The sequence below is a fragment of the Temnothorax americanus genome, unplaced genomic scaffold (assembly GCF_048541705.1).
Source record: "Temnothorax americanus isolate GAGA-0224 unplaced genomic scaffold, ASM4854170v1 Scaffold86, whole genome shotgun sequence".
Classification (NCBI taxonomy): domain Eukaryota; kingdom Metazoa; phylum Arthropoda; class Insecta; order Hymenoptera; family Formicidae; genus Temnothorax; species Temnothorax americanus.
In genome coordinates, this window is record NW_027509809.1 from 249,114 (window position 1) to 265,959 (window position 16,846).

Genomic DNA, 16,846 nt, shown 5'->3' on the forward strand with positions numbered 1-16,846 from the left:
AACTTTGGGAAAATGTTGTTCATGTCATCTTGATCAAAAGTTCTCATGGCAACAACTTTCTTTAAAACAGAATTTTTGCTCCAGGAGACCTCAAAGATGGATATTTTATCACGCGATCACAGATGATTTTACCCATTCAGCTTTTAGAATAATGATTGTGTGTGTGTATTGCATAACCCATGAAACCTGAGAACAAAATCGGTCCTTTTCAGGGCCATAATAATGTGCAAAATCCGATCGCGCAACCTTCTTGCGGTGCACATTGGATAACGCTAATCCCGACGGTTCATACTGTTATTACTGTTATTCATCAATACATTAGGTTATTAGGTTTTATGGGTTATGCAATATACACCCAAACACACACAATCATTATTCTGAAAGCTGAATGGGTGAAATCATCTGTGATCGCGTGATAAAATATCCATCTTTGAGGTCTTTTGGAGCAAAAATTCTGCTTTAAAGAGAGTTGTTGCCTTGAGAACTTTTGATCAAGATGACATGAACAACATTTTCCCAAAGTTTCAGACAAATTCGCCGAGAACCTATTTCCATAGGTTTTTGTGCGGGGTCCTTTGAAAATCTTATAGAAACACAGTTTGAAAATATTTTTTGATATTTTTTATTAAGTGTGTTTAAAAAAAAATTTGAAAAAAAACGTCCCATTTTTTTGGCCCATTTTTCGTAAAATTATGGGCGTTTAAAAAAATGTAACGTAATTTTTCAGAAATCGATATTTTGAAAACAATTCGACAAAAAATTTGAAAAAAATCATGGAGGTATTTTTCAACTAATACTATAACATAAAAAATTTTTTTAAAAATTGGAGATGCAAAACCCAAATGGTGTCCGATTTGGCGCGGTACGTCTTATATATATCTTCCATCGCGTAAATTCTATAAATGAACTTTGCTGGAAAAATACATGTGATATAAAAAGCACAAAAAAAATTTATGCAAAATTATTCTTAGTACAAAGTAATCGGAGCACAATCCTGGAGACATCCCGTGTCCGCGATATCGTCATCGTGGACGAGGCTCCGGGCCCAGAGAAAAAATAATCGTAATACAAACGATAGACCCTCGATATTGTCGTACAAAATGTATGTGTATCTATCCCTATAGCTTCTTCTCCTCTCTATATTATAATGAAAGAAACGTATCCTACTGAAAAAGGCCCGTTTAGCGAAATAGGAAGCCGATGCCAGCTAGTCTCACGCGAAAAGCGAACGTCGAATTTATAACACAATGGCTGTGTTCGGGAAGCGCGCTATTAGCGCTATTGCATCATTCTATCTTTATCGCTTCATCAGGTGTAAAACAAGGATAAAATAAGCAAATAGCACTAATAGCGTCTTCCCGAACGCACCTAATAAATTAATATTTAGCATCTCTATCGAATTTCTATCAAAAAACGAGACAGGTCATTTTTTTGTTTTCTAAGAGAATTCAATCACTCTCTCTAGCCGAATTTCACTAATATTTAAACGTCAGAAACGCACGTGGTCCGAGTTAGCACAGGTCCGACAGATTTCTTTCTATAGACGGCATAGTTGCCAAAATATATTTCATGAAAAGAAAATTAATCTACAAAAATCAAATAATATTATGAGCATTGCACAAAAAAATATACACGAAGAATGTATTTTGAGAATCAGAAAGATTAAAAAAATGCGACAAAGTTTTTTCCCTCCGGATGAAATTCCAACGTGCACTTCTAAGGTCAACGCGCATCCTTTGCTAAACGAATGAATTCATACACGTTTTGCAGCCAGATTTTTATTGACGTGATACAGACGGGTGTACATCTGAGCCTCAATAAAGCGCAAGTTTAATCGTAAATCAGTTATGCGAAAGATCTTAGATCTTATACTTGTCAATAAAGTTATAAAATCCGCAAATAATGCGAAAATTTGCGCAGTCCCTCGTGATCGAATATAAATGGATCGCGTCGCTTCGCTAATGATCGGATGAACATTTTCTAAAAAACGCAACAAAATATTTGCTCCACTAAATAAGCTCGCACAAATCGCATCTGACAAAACTGAAATTTAACAATTATATGTAAAATCATAAAGCTATAAATTAGTTTTTGTTTTTAACAAGAGAAGTTGAGACACGTAGCGATAAAATTGAATGAATTTCCAACACGATAAAAATAAGTTTAATAATTTTCTTCTACGGTTTTCGTTTCTTTTTTAAAAAATAAAGATGTTAAAAGTTTCTCTTGGTGTAAATTTTTAAAAGGAGAAAGCAAGTTTGAAAGAATAATATGATGAATCAACATTCTCTGAATACATATAGAAACCATTCAATTTTTTCCCGACGCGTTGTGTAAAATATGACGGCTCCGTATAATCGTTAATTACCGCTAACGAACCGTCGTAAGCAAATTCCTCGAAACGTTCGCTACAAAAGAAAACGAAAACAATTTTGGGACAAGAACGGAAGCGTTCGTTTGATCGTCATCGTCTTCGTTTCTAAGCCGAAAAGATGTACGTACTCCACTAAGATAAATTATAATTATTCTTGATATCAGCATTCGCGGCACCCTAAAGTCCCAATGGATAAAAACTAAATACTTAGTAGCATCCGAGTTTGATTTAGTCGGGCAACGTGAACACAGTTACACGTTTGCCCGTCTCTGTGAAAAAAAACGCGACGATCACCTTTTTTCTTTCTTTTCGAGTACTCTGTATACTTGTAAACTATAAATGTATAAAAACGATTAGAAGGTACTCGCCGCGATGGAAAGAAAGTAACACAATACAATTTCTTTATGATTCTCGAAATCAAATCTGTTTGGATTTCTAAGCACAAGGAAAAACATCTCTTTTGCTTATGTATTATTCGACAAAGCAATGATACTCTTCATGGAGTGCAGTAACGGCTGTCGCATACTAACAATGGAAACGAAGACGAGGGCGAAAACGGATACAAGATTGAAAAGCGCACTCGGAAGGGAAATGAAAGCACTGCGAGTTTCCTCTTCTCGACGGTCCTTCGACTTTATTCGCGAGGCAACGATACTTTACGCAAATATCCAGTATTCTGTATACAATCATAATTAGCTAATTATCCGTCGACGAAACATATCGCTCGCGTTAAAACAGCCGCTTCGGCGTAAACTGCACACGTTATGCAGTTATAGATAATTAACAAACTGAATAAAAATCTTAATTCTTAATATCATTATGTTATAATAATTAAGATTTTTATTCAGTTTGTTATCTATACTGTTCATCAGCTGCGTTACCCTCTACTCTGATGCTAAGAGACTGAGTGTAATAAATCAATACTATATAAATTTAATATTTATTGCATTTGTGTTATAGAAGTTATTGTTTTACCCCATCAAGAATGGATCGATAGATCCTTTGAAATAGTTTTACATCATTCATTTACATTACAAGAAAAAAATTATTTGAGGTGCAAGAGATGCAGTAAATTGCCAAGTCTAATAAGTACCCGCGTCAATATATACTATGTATACTTAATTCACATTCTCAATTGTGCTACTGTTATTATTTGTCATCAGACAATTATAAACATACACATAATAATTAGATAGATATTATATATATATATATACGCATGTGTGCATAAGAATATATGTAATTTATAAAAAGCGGGTGCTTATCAGCCTTGATACGTTACTGCCTTCTGCTACGCGGACGGCCAGAAAGCATTTTCAGGTTCAGGCCGTATTGCTAAAGAATCCAAGACGCGGCAACGCCGCGCGGCGTTGCCGCGTCTATAGCATATGTCTCTCCACCGTGCGTCCGTGTGAGCAATTCAGTGGTGTGTGTACGTGTACGGACATACACCACTTCATAGAATCTGAAATAAATTGGTAACACTGAAACCGGAGTTTCGCGTTGTCACCACGCGAGGTCTCCAATATCAGTTCGGCCTTTGCTTTAGTTGACAGAGTTGACATTACCGACGTCGAGGAAGTTCGGCCTTAGCTTTAGCATCCCCTTAACGCCTTAACTTCCTGAATTGAAAATGGCCGACATGGCCGTGTCTCTGGCTCTGGCAATGGCGTTGGTCTCTATGGCAACCGATGACAACTGTCAACATAGTATTTAGATCACGCTCTATCAATATGAGAGAAAATCATTTATTTGTTCATCAAACACTTCTATTTAATAATGCAAAGTGTATTTTGAAAAGACTATAATAGAGAGTGTTAAATTGTAACTAAATTTACTATGTGTATTACGTGTATTGTAATGTGATAAACATGGCTTTGTATTTTGACATACGGGTGCAAAATCCTGAAAGTGCCTCAATAAGCACTCTCGCCACTTGGCACAATAATTATCCTTTGTTAGCCGTTGCCGCATATTCTCAAGACAAGGGTGGCTTTGTGATCATCTATGATGATCAAGGCAAACCCGTGCAGGACGTTGAGTCACCGGGACACGCAGTAGCACAAGTCACTGTTCTTGGATGGCATCCTGAGAAAACTTGGCTGGCGGCAGGTTGGGAGAATGGAGAATTACGAGTTAGTATTATAACTAGATATATGTTTGGTATCACACATACAATATATATATATATATATATATATATATATATATATATATATATTGTAATTATATATATATATATATATATATATATATATATATATATATATAAAGAAAGATGTCCTGACTGACACACTGATTCACTGACTCACTGACTCATCAACGCCCAGCCCAAACCTTTAAACCGAATTTTTACCAAAAGTATATGAAATAGGGGTAGAATTTTCCGTGGAGTGCTATAAAGTGCATAATTTTTTGTTACCGATCTTTTTGGAAGCCGGTACGGAAATTTTTTTTAATTTTTTGGGAATTTATTGACCGAATTTTAAAGAATTACATATGAAGTAGGGGTAGAATTTTACGGGGAGCGCTATGATGTGTATAGTTTTTGTTAACGATCTTTTTGGAAACCGGTTTTTTTAATTTTTCTAATTTTTCGGGAAATAATTGATTGAATCTCAAAGAATTATACATGAAGTAGGGGTAGAATTTCCCGGGGAGTGTTATAAAATGTATTATTTTTTGTTACCGATTTTTTTGGAAACCGGTTCCGAATGATAGAATCTCAAAGAATTGTACATAAAAAGTAGGGGTAGAATTTCCTGGGAAGTGCTATAAAGTACATAATTTTTTGTACCGATCTATTTGGGAATCGGTATCAAAAGATTTTCGAATTTTTCAAGAAATAATTGATCGAATTTTAAAGAATTGTATATAAAACAGTGGTAGAATTTCCCGGGAAGTGCTATAAACTGGATAGTTTTTCGTTACCGATTTTTTTGAGAACCGGTATCTTTTTGGAAAATGGTTACGAAATTTTTCCAATTTTTTAGGAAATAATTGAGTGAATCTCAAATTGTATACGACAGAATTGAACTTCAGTCGATAAAAAAGTAATATTTTTCAATTTATAGCATTTTAGAGATTGATTGATTGATTGAGCTTTATTAGCCTTCTCGGCTATTTCTTACATAAAATATCTTTAAATTAATTCCTCTACATGAGGTACAATATATTCTCTTAACCTACGTTTGAAAGGTTCAATTCTTTCACATTGCTTAATTTTTATCGGCAGGGCGTTATACATGTTCAAACCTTCATAAAATATACTTTTCTGTGCGCTTCTCGTCCTGCGATATTGAATTCTAATATTTTCAGTCTGCCTCGTTTGCCGTCCACTCACATCTCCTACTATTTCTATCCTATTACTTAAATGTTTTGGCATTATGCCTCTTATTATCTTAAAAATAAAAATACATACATTGTACATTAGCCTCTGTCTTACATTCATAAACTTAAGGGTTTGCAGCATCAATTTTACCTTTGTATATCGCGAGCATTGCAGTATGACTCTCATGGCACGGTTTTGTGCCACTTGCAGTCGATTCAGTTGCGTCTCACCCATGCCTATTAACATCGTTGCGCAATATTCAAAGTGAGGCGCTATGATAGACTTATACACAGTACATCGAGTGTACGCCGATATATCATTTCCTATTCTATTCAGAAAACTTACTTTTTTCCCTATTTTCTTTAACATATAATTACAGTGATTCACCCAACGGAGTTTACTATTGATCATTACACCGAGATGTTTCGCTATCTCGACACGCTCAATTATAGTTCCATCCAAACTTTTTACTATTATGTCTGTTTTTATTTCTTTTCTTATACTTCTAACTATCATATATTTGGTCTTATCTGCATTCATTTTTAACATATTCACATTCATCCATTCTTCAAGTATACCGAGCACCATATTTAGTTTTATTTCTAATTCCTCACAACTTTCTCCTGTTACACTTGCGGTCGTGTCATCTGCAAATAATCTAAATATACTTCCCTCCGGACAGACTTTAACTATATCATTTATATATAAAATAAACAATAGAGGTCCTAATACTGATCCCTGTGGCACGCCATATACTGTCTTAATTATTTTAGAACATATATCATTGAATCTAACTTGTTGCTTTCTATTACTTAAATACGATATTATCCATTCCAGTACCACTCCTCTTATTCCATACTGATATAATTTTTCCACTAATCTTACCCTATCTATTGTCTCAAACGCTCTCCTAAGATCCAGGAATAACACCCCCACCATTTTTTTCTCCTCAATTATCAACTTCCATTCCTCGATAAAACTTTGAATTGCTGTCTCACACGACTGCTGTTTCCTAAATCCCGATTGGTATTCGGTTATTATTTCATTGTCTTCTAGAAATTTTTCCAACTGTTTTTTTACAACTAACTCTAATACTTTTTCATATATCGGTAACATATTGATCGGTCTATACTCGCTCGCTTTTTTTGGTTTGTTTACCTTTGGTATCGGTATTATCGTGGATGTTTTCCATCCTTCTGGAAATTTACCTGTCCTAAGCGAATCATTTATTACTCCTACAAACTCATCTTTTATCACAGGTAGCACCATTTTCAGTATATCACTATTTATCCTTTCCTCTGTTCCGTTCTTTCGTGGTAGTTCCCTAACAATTTGTTCCAGATCACTTGCACTAATTGGCTCAAAATTTTCCATAATTCCCTTATTCTCGATTACATAAATAGGTCTTCTACCTGTGCCTTCTATCCCCTTATTACTAATAGATTGCACAATGTTGCTGATACTTTTTACATAATATATATTAAATTTATCAGCTATATTGCATTCTTCTATGTTTTCTAATATTTCAAAATCTACATTATCGATGTTCTCTGAACCCTTTTGCTCACCTTCAATTAATTCTTTCAAAGTTTTTCACATTTTTGTAGGATCACTCCTATTATTATCTATCATATTCTCATAATATTCTTTCTTTTTTGCCCTAATAAGTTTAACTACTGCATTTCTTTCATTCTTGAAAAATCCCCAGTCCTCTCTGAGAGAGAGAGAGAGAGAGAGAGAGAGAGAGAGAGAGAGAGAGAGAGAGAGAGAGAGAGAGAGAGAGAGAGAGAGAGAGAGAGAGAGAGAGAGAGAGAGAGAGAGAGAGAGAGAGAGAGAGAGAGAGAGAGAGAGAGAGAGAGAGAGAGAGAGACTATTCGCGTGTCTTATTTACATATGTCCTCCGGGGCGAAGCCCGGGTAGCCAGCTAGTATATATGTATACCAACACTTTTGTGTTTTTTGTACTTAATTCTATAATATGATATATATGATAAAAAGATTTTTAAAAGAAAGGAAACTATAGAATTTTAAGTACACAAAAAAACAAAAGTGTTGGTATTTAATAGTAAAAGTAAAAAAAACAGGATGGCATGGAAATGGGACAATAAATTAATTGAAGAAATAGAAAATTTTTAAAATATTTGGGATTCACGTTTAATAGGAAAGGTAATTATGTCGAACATATGAAAGAACTAAATAGGAAAGGATGGATCGCTGCAAATAGGGTTTGGGGTTTAGGAGAGAGATATTATGCAAAGATGATTTTAGTAGGAGATGGACGCTTTTTAAGTACCTAGTGAAAACTGTAATGGAATATAGTGCAGAGATATGGGGGTGGAGTGAAAAAAGGAGTTGGAAAAAGTCATGATGGATTATGTAAGATAGGTGTTTAGACTAGATTTTTGTACACCGAGGTATGTAATATCAAGGGAACTAGGATTAGAGAAATTAAAAATTAGTTGGGGTATGAGAGCCATGGGGTACGAGGAAACAAGCAGAGAGAAAAAAGACGGAAGTTTAGTAAAGGCATGTTGGGAGGAAAAAGACATAATGGCTAAAAAGAAAAAGGATTTTTATAATTTGGAACGAGAAAAGATTTTATAATAACAATGGTTGGAGCTTAGAAGTAATAATAAAAGAATTAGATGATGAAGGTAAAAATACTGAAGGCTTAGTAAGAATAAGGGAACAGGACATTCAAGGGCAAATAATAAACAGTAAAATATTAGAGGCAAGGTATAATACAAGGTATAAAGAGATAGAGGTGAGAAACAAAACACCCAGTTATTTATTAAAAGAAAATTTGGATAAAGTAAAAACAGGAGATGAGATTAAAGCGATGGTAAAATTAAGGTGCGGCAATTTAGAGGATACAAATAAATATTGGCTAGACGAAGAAGATACTAAGTGTAGATTCTGTAAGATAGGTAGGAACAACTTAGATCATTATATAAGCGAGTGCAATATCACAAGTTTGTGGCTTGAGAATTTAGGTAGGATCCGAATAACAGAGAAAGATTAGAGAATATATGCGATGACAAATTTAGAATGGAAAAAAGAAAGGTGTTAAACAGATTATGGAAAAGAAGAGATAAATGCTATAAAAAAGATAGGATAAAGGAAAAGAAAAATGAGGAAGGGAAGAGGGAAATTGGAAAGGAGCGTGAGTAGGAGTATATAGTAATGGAAACAGCTTTAAATATAACGGTTGTAAATAACAATGCATTGCGGCTTGTAGGTAAAGAAGAAAGATGGATGATGTGTGGATGGATGTGTGGATGGATGTGTGGATGTGTTTAAGTAAGAAATGTAAAACAAGTCCTTTCTTGGCGTATAGTTGAAATAAAGACGTGTATATATATATATATATATATATATATATATATATATATATGGTAAATATGAAGGAGAGGGGCTTCCTTACCGATTTAGCTGAAACTTATTCACAATTTTGTGTATTTTGGTGCGTAAAACATGAATCTGCGAGTTAAAACTGTCGCTCTCAATTTTAGGAAAATTGTTATTAAGTACTAAAATTGACAGTTGCGTGGTTAGGATGTCTGTTATACTGACATGATGTAGACGCACATGATCCCTGATAGCACAGTGTCAGTTGGTGCCGTCATGATGTCGTCGTGTTGCTGTTAATATACACGAATTTCGTGCATATTAACAGCAACACGACGGCATCATGACGGCACCAACTAACACTGTGCTATCAGGGATCGTGCATAGTGACGTAAAAGTGCATGGAATTTACAGTAATAGTACAGTATAACAGCAACCTCTCATAATAGTCTGAAGCTTTACTTTAATTATATATATACACTCTAGGTTCCAGAAGGCAATGAATAGTCTCTGTTGTCATGAGAATTAAAAAAGTGTTAAATTGATATTTATATAGATGCTACTTCCAATTTTCTTTTACTTGAAAGTACAGTGATTATTCTTAACATAAAATAATTCCACATGGGTTTTCAACTTTCCATAAAACTGTAAAATAGACAACAAACTGTAAACGATAGACCTCGTTTTGCACTGCATGCACTGGATGGTGTGGGATGGATCTCGTTTCATGTGGAAAGTTAGAAACTCCATGTGGAACCATGTGGATTAATGTAATGAATTGTATATGAAATGAAACTAAAACCATGATCTCAACAACATATGTCAAGGTCAAGACCATCTCTACTATTATATAAAGGGGAAAAGTTTGTACTGTTGTTCGGGGTAATCTTAGAAAATATTGGACCAATTTTGAAAGTATTGTATATGAAGTAGGGGTAGAATTTCCCGGGGAGTGCTATAGGGTGTATAGTTTTTCGTTACCGATCTTCTGGAAACCGGTTTTTCTAATTTCTTTAATTTTTCAAAAAATAATTGACCGAATTTTAAAGAATTGTATATAAAACAGGGGTAGAATTTCCTAATAAAAAGGTTAACGATTTCAGTCTTAAAAAATCTACGTAATTGTTCTGATTTTTATTATTATTATATTGAATTTGGTGAGAATCGATGATTACCAATTTTATTCCTTGGTTTTTTAATTGAAAAATCGAGGTTCTGTGTACATCGCGAGCGAGCAATCTCAAAAATCCCGAAAAAATGCCTGGGTAAACCAAGGGTTGTTGTCGCTGATCGGTAAGTGAAATATTGGAAAAGCGGAAATGACTCAATAGTGTGAAACTCGAGTAGAAAAAGACCGGTTACGACATGTTTAATCTACGAAAACATTTATGCGGTCCGATTTGAAATTAGAGGCATTTATTAGTTATGATTCAAATTACGAATATCAATTTTATCCGAGTGTAATTGGAGCTAACTCCAATTGACACCTATATGTATAATGAATAAGTACCATTGGGGCGGCAGTGTGGTCTAGTGGTAGAGCGCCAGACTCGTAATCTGAGGAACCAGGTTTGAGTCCACTAGAGCCATGAAACATGGAATGTTTTTCCGATAGCTGCGCCCCTCCGTGCAAGATAGGCTCTTGTGCGGAGAAAACTGGACTCCGTCTTTCGGAAAGAGACGTTAAGCCGTTGGTCCAAAGGGTTAAAGTGAGAGGAGAAGGGTAGCAGATTGCGAACCCTGCGGGGATATGCAATAAATTACGAATTTTACAGGAATAAGTACCATTGAATTATTATTATCAGGTATGGCCAGGGGACACTGGTATTCAGGAATTCAACATAGTAGTAACCCCTCATCGAGAGTCTATCACGATTCTGCAGTGGAGTCAGTACGGTGGCCGCTTAATATCTGCAGATACTGGCGGATCTATAGTTGGTTGGAAGATGGATTCCAGGGGGCAGCTCTTTATGGTGTTTCATCACGAGCTAAAGGAATCTTTTACGCAAATTGCATTTAGGAAAGTTCCGCCAAAACCAGCTGTTGATATTAGGTACAATAATATATTACATACTTAAGCGAATAAGTCAAAAGCAGATTAAATTGCAACAAAGCAGCTTGTATTTTCATAATAGTTTCACAATTATTACAAGCTAGTATGGTGAAAAATATCGAATCTCAAAGAGGCTATTCCAAGTAAAACTTGCAAAGGAACATTTGATGGTATTCCTGATTGTTTTTGAATATCTGATTGCGCAATTTGTCATTTGCAGTGGTTTGGCGAAGGCGGCAGTGGCTGGTGATGAGAGAGCTTTGGACTTGTTCAGTTCCTGGCGTCCGAGAACTGCTGCACCAACGACAGTTTCGTCACAGCGGGATAACCATACGTTCTACATCGGTACTGTAAACGGCATCATATATTTTGTTGATGCTCAAGGACAGTGCAAGGAAGTTCTTAGTACCAATGGTGCAGCATTGCACTGCCTATTGTATCATCAGACCAGAGATTCTATCATTGTTATGACAGAGGGATTGAACATCGGGCACTTTCAAGCAGATTTGATTAGCGGAGAACTCACAGAGCTGACAAAGGTTTATGCCGTTGTGTTTTATCACTGTCATATCTACATATTATTTCTACTTAAAATTAAAGAACGTACTATATTCAAATTTTACAACAATGATCAATATCGTTGATTATTTATTGTATTTCTTATCGTCGGTTCTTGACAGGTTCAATGTTCAGAGAAAAAAAGAGATTTTTATTCATAAAGTATATAATAATTCGAATGGTAGGTAGTTATCCGTTATCCGTTATCAAGAAAAAAATGTAAAAAATAACGTTGATTGTTGTAGAATTTAAATATGTGACAAAAGTCTTTAATTCTGTGTAGAAATAATATCATAATAACCAATGTAATAGTAATAACAATAAGTATCATAGACAAATATAGACCTTCTATTTAATTGAGACAGATTAAATCTAATTGTCATGATTATATAACAACAATATATATATACGTACTATGTTATATTGCTATCCAATGTATCGTTTCAGGTAAAATTAAGTGGCAGAACCGATGCATCGCGAATCACCGGTACCACCTTGTGCTGGATTAGCGGAAACACGTTGGCTGTACTCACGGGAGAGCTTGCCGTACGATGCTGGGATCTTCACACCGGCGATACGTACGTTCTGTCGCCTCCAGATTCATCCAATGGAAATGTCGCAACTCCTCAGGAAATGTGCACTAGCTTGGCATTTTGCAAAGGCAATGGTAAAACACCAATATTTTTAAAATTCTAAGCAAAATTTATCTCATATCAAGTGTGTGGACTAGCGTCTCTTTATTAAAATTTATTAATATTTTAATTTTACGACGTTTTAATTGTTGCCGTTACTTTTACTGAGGTAAATTTGAGGACAGCGAACTAAATAATAATGTTCCGCGGTTCTTAGACACCTTGGCCGCTGGCTCCAACTTGGGTACAATCTATTTGTGGAAGCAAAAATGTGTGCCCGACTGCGATGAGAATGCCTGGCCGAGTGTTCCGGAGTCCTGCGCGATTCACGGCACGGTGAAGCAGCTGGCGTGGGGTGTCGGTTTATCACGAAATTCCCTTCTGGCTGTTAACTGTATCACTAACGTGTTCATCCTGCATCAGCAACCGATGTGCGCCGTGTACAACGACGGTGTTTGCGCAAGCCAACTCACCCCGACGCAGATTCTGCTCGAGATGGATAACCAGACATATACACTAAAGACGGAGATTCAGGTGCAGGTCGTCGCTGTGTCACGGGAATACATCGCCGTCTCCTCCAGTAGACAAATCGTCGTCAACAGTATCAACAAAGGTGCCAATCTTAGCACGAGTGTGTTGGCAACCATCAACTGTGACACAGAAAAGATGTTGATCTACGAGCACACGTTGATCGTGTTGACTCCAACGATTATTCAGCTGCGATCTATAGAAGGCTCTGTTATTCAGACACTTCCCACTTTACCAGAGGAGGGCGAACCGATCACGATGGAATTGACAGGTAAAAGACTCTAACGATAAGGTATCTCTATTGCTTGCCTATCCCTATTATAAATGTTACATTCGAAATTCTTTGTAGGACATTATTTAACTGTAGCGTCATTGAATGGCATTTTGAAGATTTGGAATCTAGGCAAACACGAAGCTAAGTTACATACTCGCGCCATGGCAACGTACGAAGCGATTAGCGATTTCGCCGAGATCATTGAGGCCAAATGTAATTCGGATTGCCATTGCGTCTCGATCACTGTTGCTATGGCAAATCTCATGCCTAGTTCGGTTCTATATATCTGGGACATCGAGAGCGATCAGATCCACGAATTCGACTTCGGAGAGTCAGACGACATCGTTGACGATGACTCCATGTTGTGAGTAAAGAAGCTGAGAAAATTCGACGTAACTGCGAATCGAATCTCAGATCAGAATTAATTGTACTTTCCATTAATCCATTTGGATCCCACAATTGTGTATGTATCCCTAATACACATACGTTTACCTATATAAAGGCAATTGCATATTCCATTAATGCAGCATTAGTGCACAATGTAATATGCAAGAGTAATAACATTTCGGTACTACGTTACTTTTAGAGCTGCCCAATGCAAAGGAAGGTTGGTCACAGCGCACTGCTGGGATGTGGAGGATCCCAGGCTACTGATATGTCGAGCTCAACAATTGGATTCTAAGAGCTTCGATAAAGACAATAATCGAGTAATGTCTGCTAATTTGTCTACAGTTGAATCTCGGATTAAATATCTATATACCTGTTAGAGCTAAATTCCCTATTATTTTTTAATAGCAGAAGCTTCCGCAACTTAACGCTTTGATTTGTATTGAACTATAACAATATCTGATTGAAACAAACTACAGTTATGATATGACTTAAACCGCAAACGAGAATGTCAGTATAAAGTCAGTATTAAAGTAAAAATTTCTTGTTTTTTAGTGTAGGGTTTTTACACCTTTTTCTTATCAATAAACACCATAAATTTTAACTTTTACATTTTGTTTTTATTCTCTCAGATAATTAAAAATAGCGGCTTATTTCTAACTGAAAATATCCTAAACACAAGTATGTTTAATCTTTGAAACGATAACTATCACTTCTTAAGATTCTTCTAAAATAAAATAGATTATAAACTACATTTCAAGTGTTATATTTAAATGTATTTTTTTTTATATAATACATTTTAAAATATTTTCCACATAATCTCTCATTATATTGATAGTAATCAATGCCGCTTAATTATGCTGTTTACATTGTGCCGCTCAATTATGTTTACAATTGTTTTTACATTGCCAAATAACGTTTTACTTATATTTTTATCTATAACAACTACATGCAATAGCTAATAGTATGTCGATAAGATTAATATTCTTACATCTCAACAGCTGTGTGTCATCGGTAGTCTACAAAGTGTAAATTTCTCCTTTTGCACTGTAACGGGATTTTGTAACTCCTTAAGGAGGTTTTACGTATAGTTATATGTAATAGGTACAATTTTGTTTTCTTGATTAGCTAGTTTCAGAAATGATTCATAAACAACATGTTATCATTGACAGAAAAAGTGTAAAAATCGCAATTTTGTCTCATTTTTGTACTTGATATTGTTTAAATAAATCATTTTAAAAAATTGAAAAAAAATATATATATAAACAGAAAAAGTTAAAAAACCGTAATTGCAATTCTCGATGTCATAGAAGTGTACCATCAAAATTTAATTCATTTTTACTGTACAGGAGCAGAGATACATAATATAATATTTACATAGGGAGTATGTTTATATATACAATTTCTGTAACTTTAAAAGCGAACTTCTCAGAAATGGGTCAGACAATCATTCACAAATTTAACATGGCGGGTTTTTGGGAGATATAAGTGCACAATCTCTGTCAATTTTAGCTTCATCCTTTTATTTTGACATAAGCGATATACATCCTTAACGACAGTTTTGGTATTGTTGCGCAGGTATTATGTATGGCAAAAAAGCTGCGCAACGATACCGAAACTATCGTTAAGAAGTTACAGAATCCCACCTCTGATCTCTCAATACTTTACACACACGTAAAATAAAAGTAACTAATAAAGTTATGGATGTGATTGTATGATACTTTTATTCTATCCATTAAAATGCTATTAAAATATGAATGGATACAAAGAAAAAATTGAAGATACATATAGAGTGTTTGATTCTGATATGAATAAAGATTAATTAAAGGAGATTTGATTATATATACATATCTAATGCGGAATATTAAACTATTTTTAAAACAATATTAATAATTTTTTGTTGATAAGGATACATTGATTTTTCTTTAATAGTAAATTTACTTTTTACTCTTATGTATTTGTATACGACTGATTATGAATTACAAGATTTTAGGACTAAGAAGATAGGGATAAAATATAAAATTAATACATTGATTATACACTGATTGATTCTACGGCGATTATATTTAATAAATCATGGTATCCTTTTTTTTGCAGACTGCTCAGGACTCCGTAGTGTTGGTATCGTTATTCGCGACATCGGATCATGGTATCGTCATACAGGACGTGAAGCCGATTGTTGATGAGAATTGTCGATTGCTAGGTGTACACTCACCGCACATCGTTATTCTAAATTCTGAAAAGAGTCTGGATAGAAGCAGCAAGATTATGCGATTATTAATGAGAGACTTTGAGGAACTAGGAGAGTGTGATTCCGTTACCAGGAAAGCGGTGATGGACTTTAGTTATCATATTAGCGTGGCGAATATGGAAGAGGCCTTTAAAGCCATTAAATCTATAAAGAATGAGGCCGTCTGGAAGAGTCTGGCCAAAATGTGCGTGAAAACGAAGCAGTTGAACATGGCTCTCCTTTGTCTGGGTCATATGAAGCAGGCCAATGCCGCGCGGGCCTTACGTGAAGCGATGCAAGACGATACTTTAAGCTTGGAAGCGCAAGTAGGAATTTTAGCCGTCGAGCTTGGTCTGTATGTAAGTTTTTAAATACATAAGCGTGTATGTAACGAGTGCTGCTGAACATATCCGAAATATCATATTGATTGTATGACGCTCTAAACTGCAGACCGATGCTGAACGTCTGTTTCGAGAAGCAAAACGTTTGGATCTACTAGGACGGCTGTACGAGGCGCGGAATAAGTTCAAAGAGGCGATCGAATTGGCTAGTAACGAAAATAGGATTCGCGAAAAAACGAGCTACTATAATTACGCTCACGCGTTGGAACAACAAGGTAAAGTGGCGGAGGCTATTGATATGTACACGAAAGCCGATTGCCATCGATTTGAAGTGCCCAGAATGCTCTTGACGAGGCCTCGAGAGTTACTCACGTACCTGAATAATTCCGAAGAACCGTAAGTGATTTAGCGGTATTAATCGCATGTGTCGATTAGAGAGTAATTATAGTTGCAATGCAATCAGATTGATATTGTCACAGGGAGATTAAAAATTGGCATGCCCAGTACACCGAGTCGACTGGCGACATGGAGACCGCTCTACATCTTTACGAACAAGCAAAAGATACTTTATCGATGACGAGGCTGCTCTGTTACTTCGATAGAGAGGATGAAGTGTGCGAGCTGGTGACTAGAACAAATCACGCCGCGGCGGCGTACCATCTTGCTGCGCATTACGAATCGAAGAATAATGTGGTACAAGCAATTCATTTCTACACTGTTGCTAAAGCCTATACCAATGCGATACGGCTATGCAAGGTGAGGCATTTGATTGTATTAAAAATTGTTCGCTT

At 35.6% G+C, this 16,846-nt stretch overlaps 1 protein-coding gene and 1 long non-coding RNA gene across 4 annotated transcripts in view; one reads left to right on the forward strand and one right to left on the reverse strand.

The window, feature by feature from the left end:
• Rempa (intraflagellar transport protein rempA) overlaps positions 1-16,846 on the forward strand; it is a 35,640-nt gene that overhangs the window by 3,606 nt on the left and 15,188 nt on the right. The window contains exons 1-10 of one of the 3 annotated variants that reach the window (XM_077424536.1): positions 4,076-4,509; positions 10,858-11,105; positions 11,326-11,644; positions 12,111-12,330; positions 12,513-13,094; positions 13,173-13,461; positions 13,684-13,804; positions 15,582-16,073; positions 16,165-16,451; positions 16,535-16,811. In XM_077424536.1, the coding sequence (XP_077280662.1) occupies positions 4,246-4,509; positions 10,858-11,105; positions 11,326-11,644; positions 12,111-12,330; positions 12,513-13,094; positions 13,173-13,461; positions 13,684-13,804; positions 15,582-16,073; positions 16,165-16,451; positions 16,535-16,811 (3,099 nt within the window). In that variant the 5' untranslated portion in view covers positions 4,076-4,245. Of the gene's footprint in view, positions 1-4,075; positions 4,510-10,857; positions 11,106-11,325; positions 11,645-12,110; positions 12,331-12,512; positions 13,095-13,172; positions 13,462-13,683; positions 13,805-15,581; positions 16,074-16,164; positions 16,452-16,534; positions 16,812-16,846 lie in introns of those variants that run through there. The other 2 variants (XM_077424535.1, XM_077424537.1) reach the window with 2 other exon arrangements.
• The window catches only part of LOC143907676 (uncharacterized), an 89,094-nt gene continuing 73,946 nt past the window's right edge, over positions 1,699-16,846 (reverse strand). The window contains exon 2 of the long non-coding RNA XR_013259947.1: positions 1,699-3,979. This is a non-coding gene — a long non-coding RNA (uncharacterized LOC143907676). The remainder of the gene's footprint in view (positions 3,980-16,846) is intronic.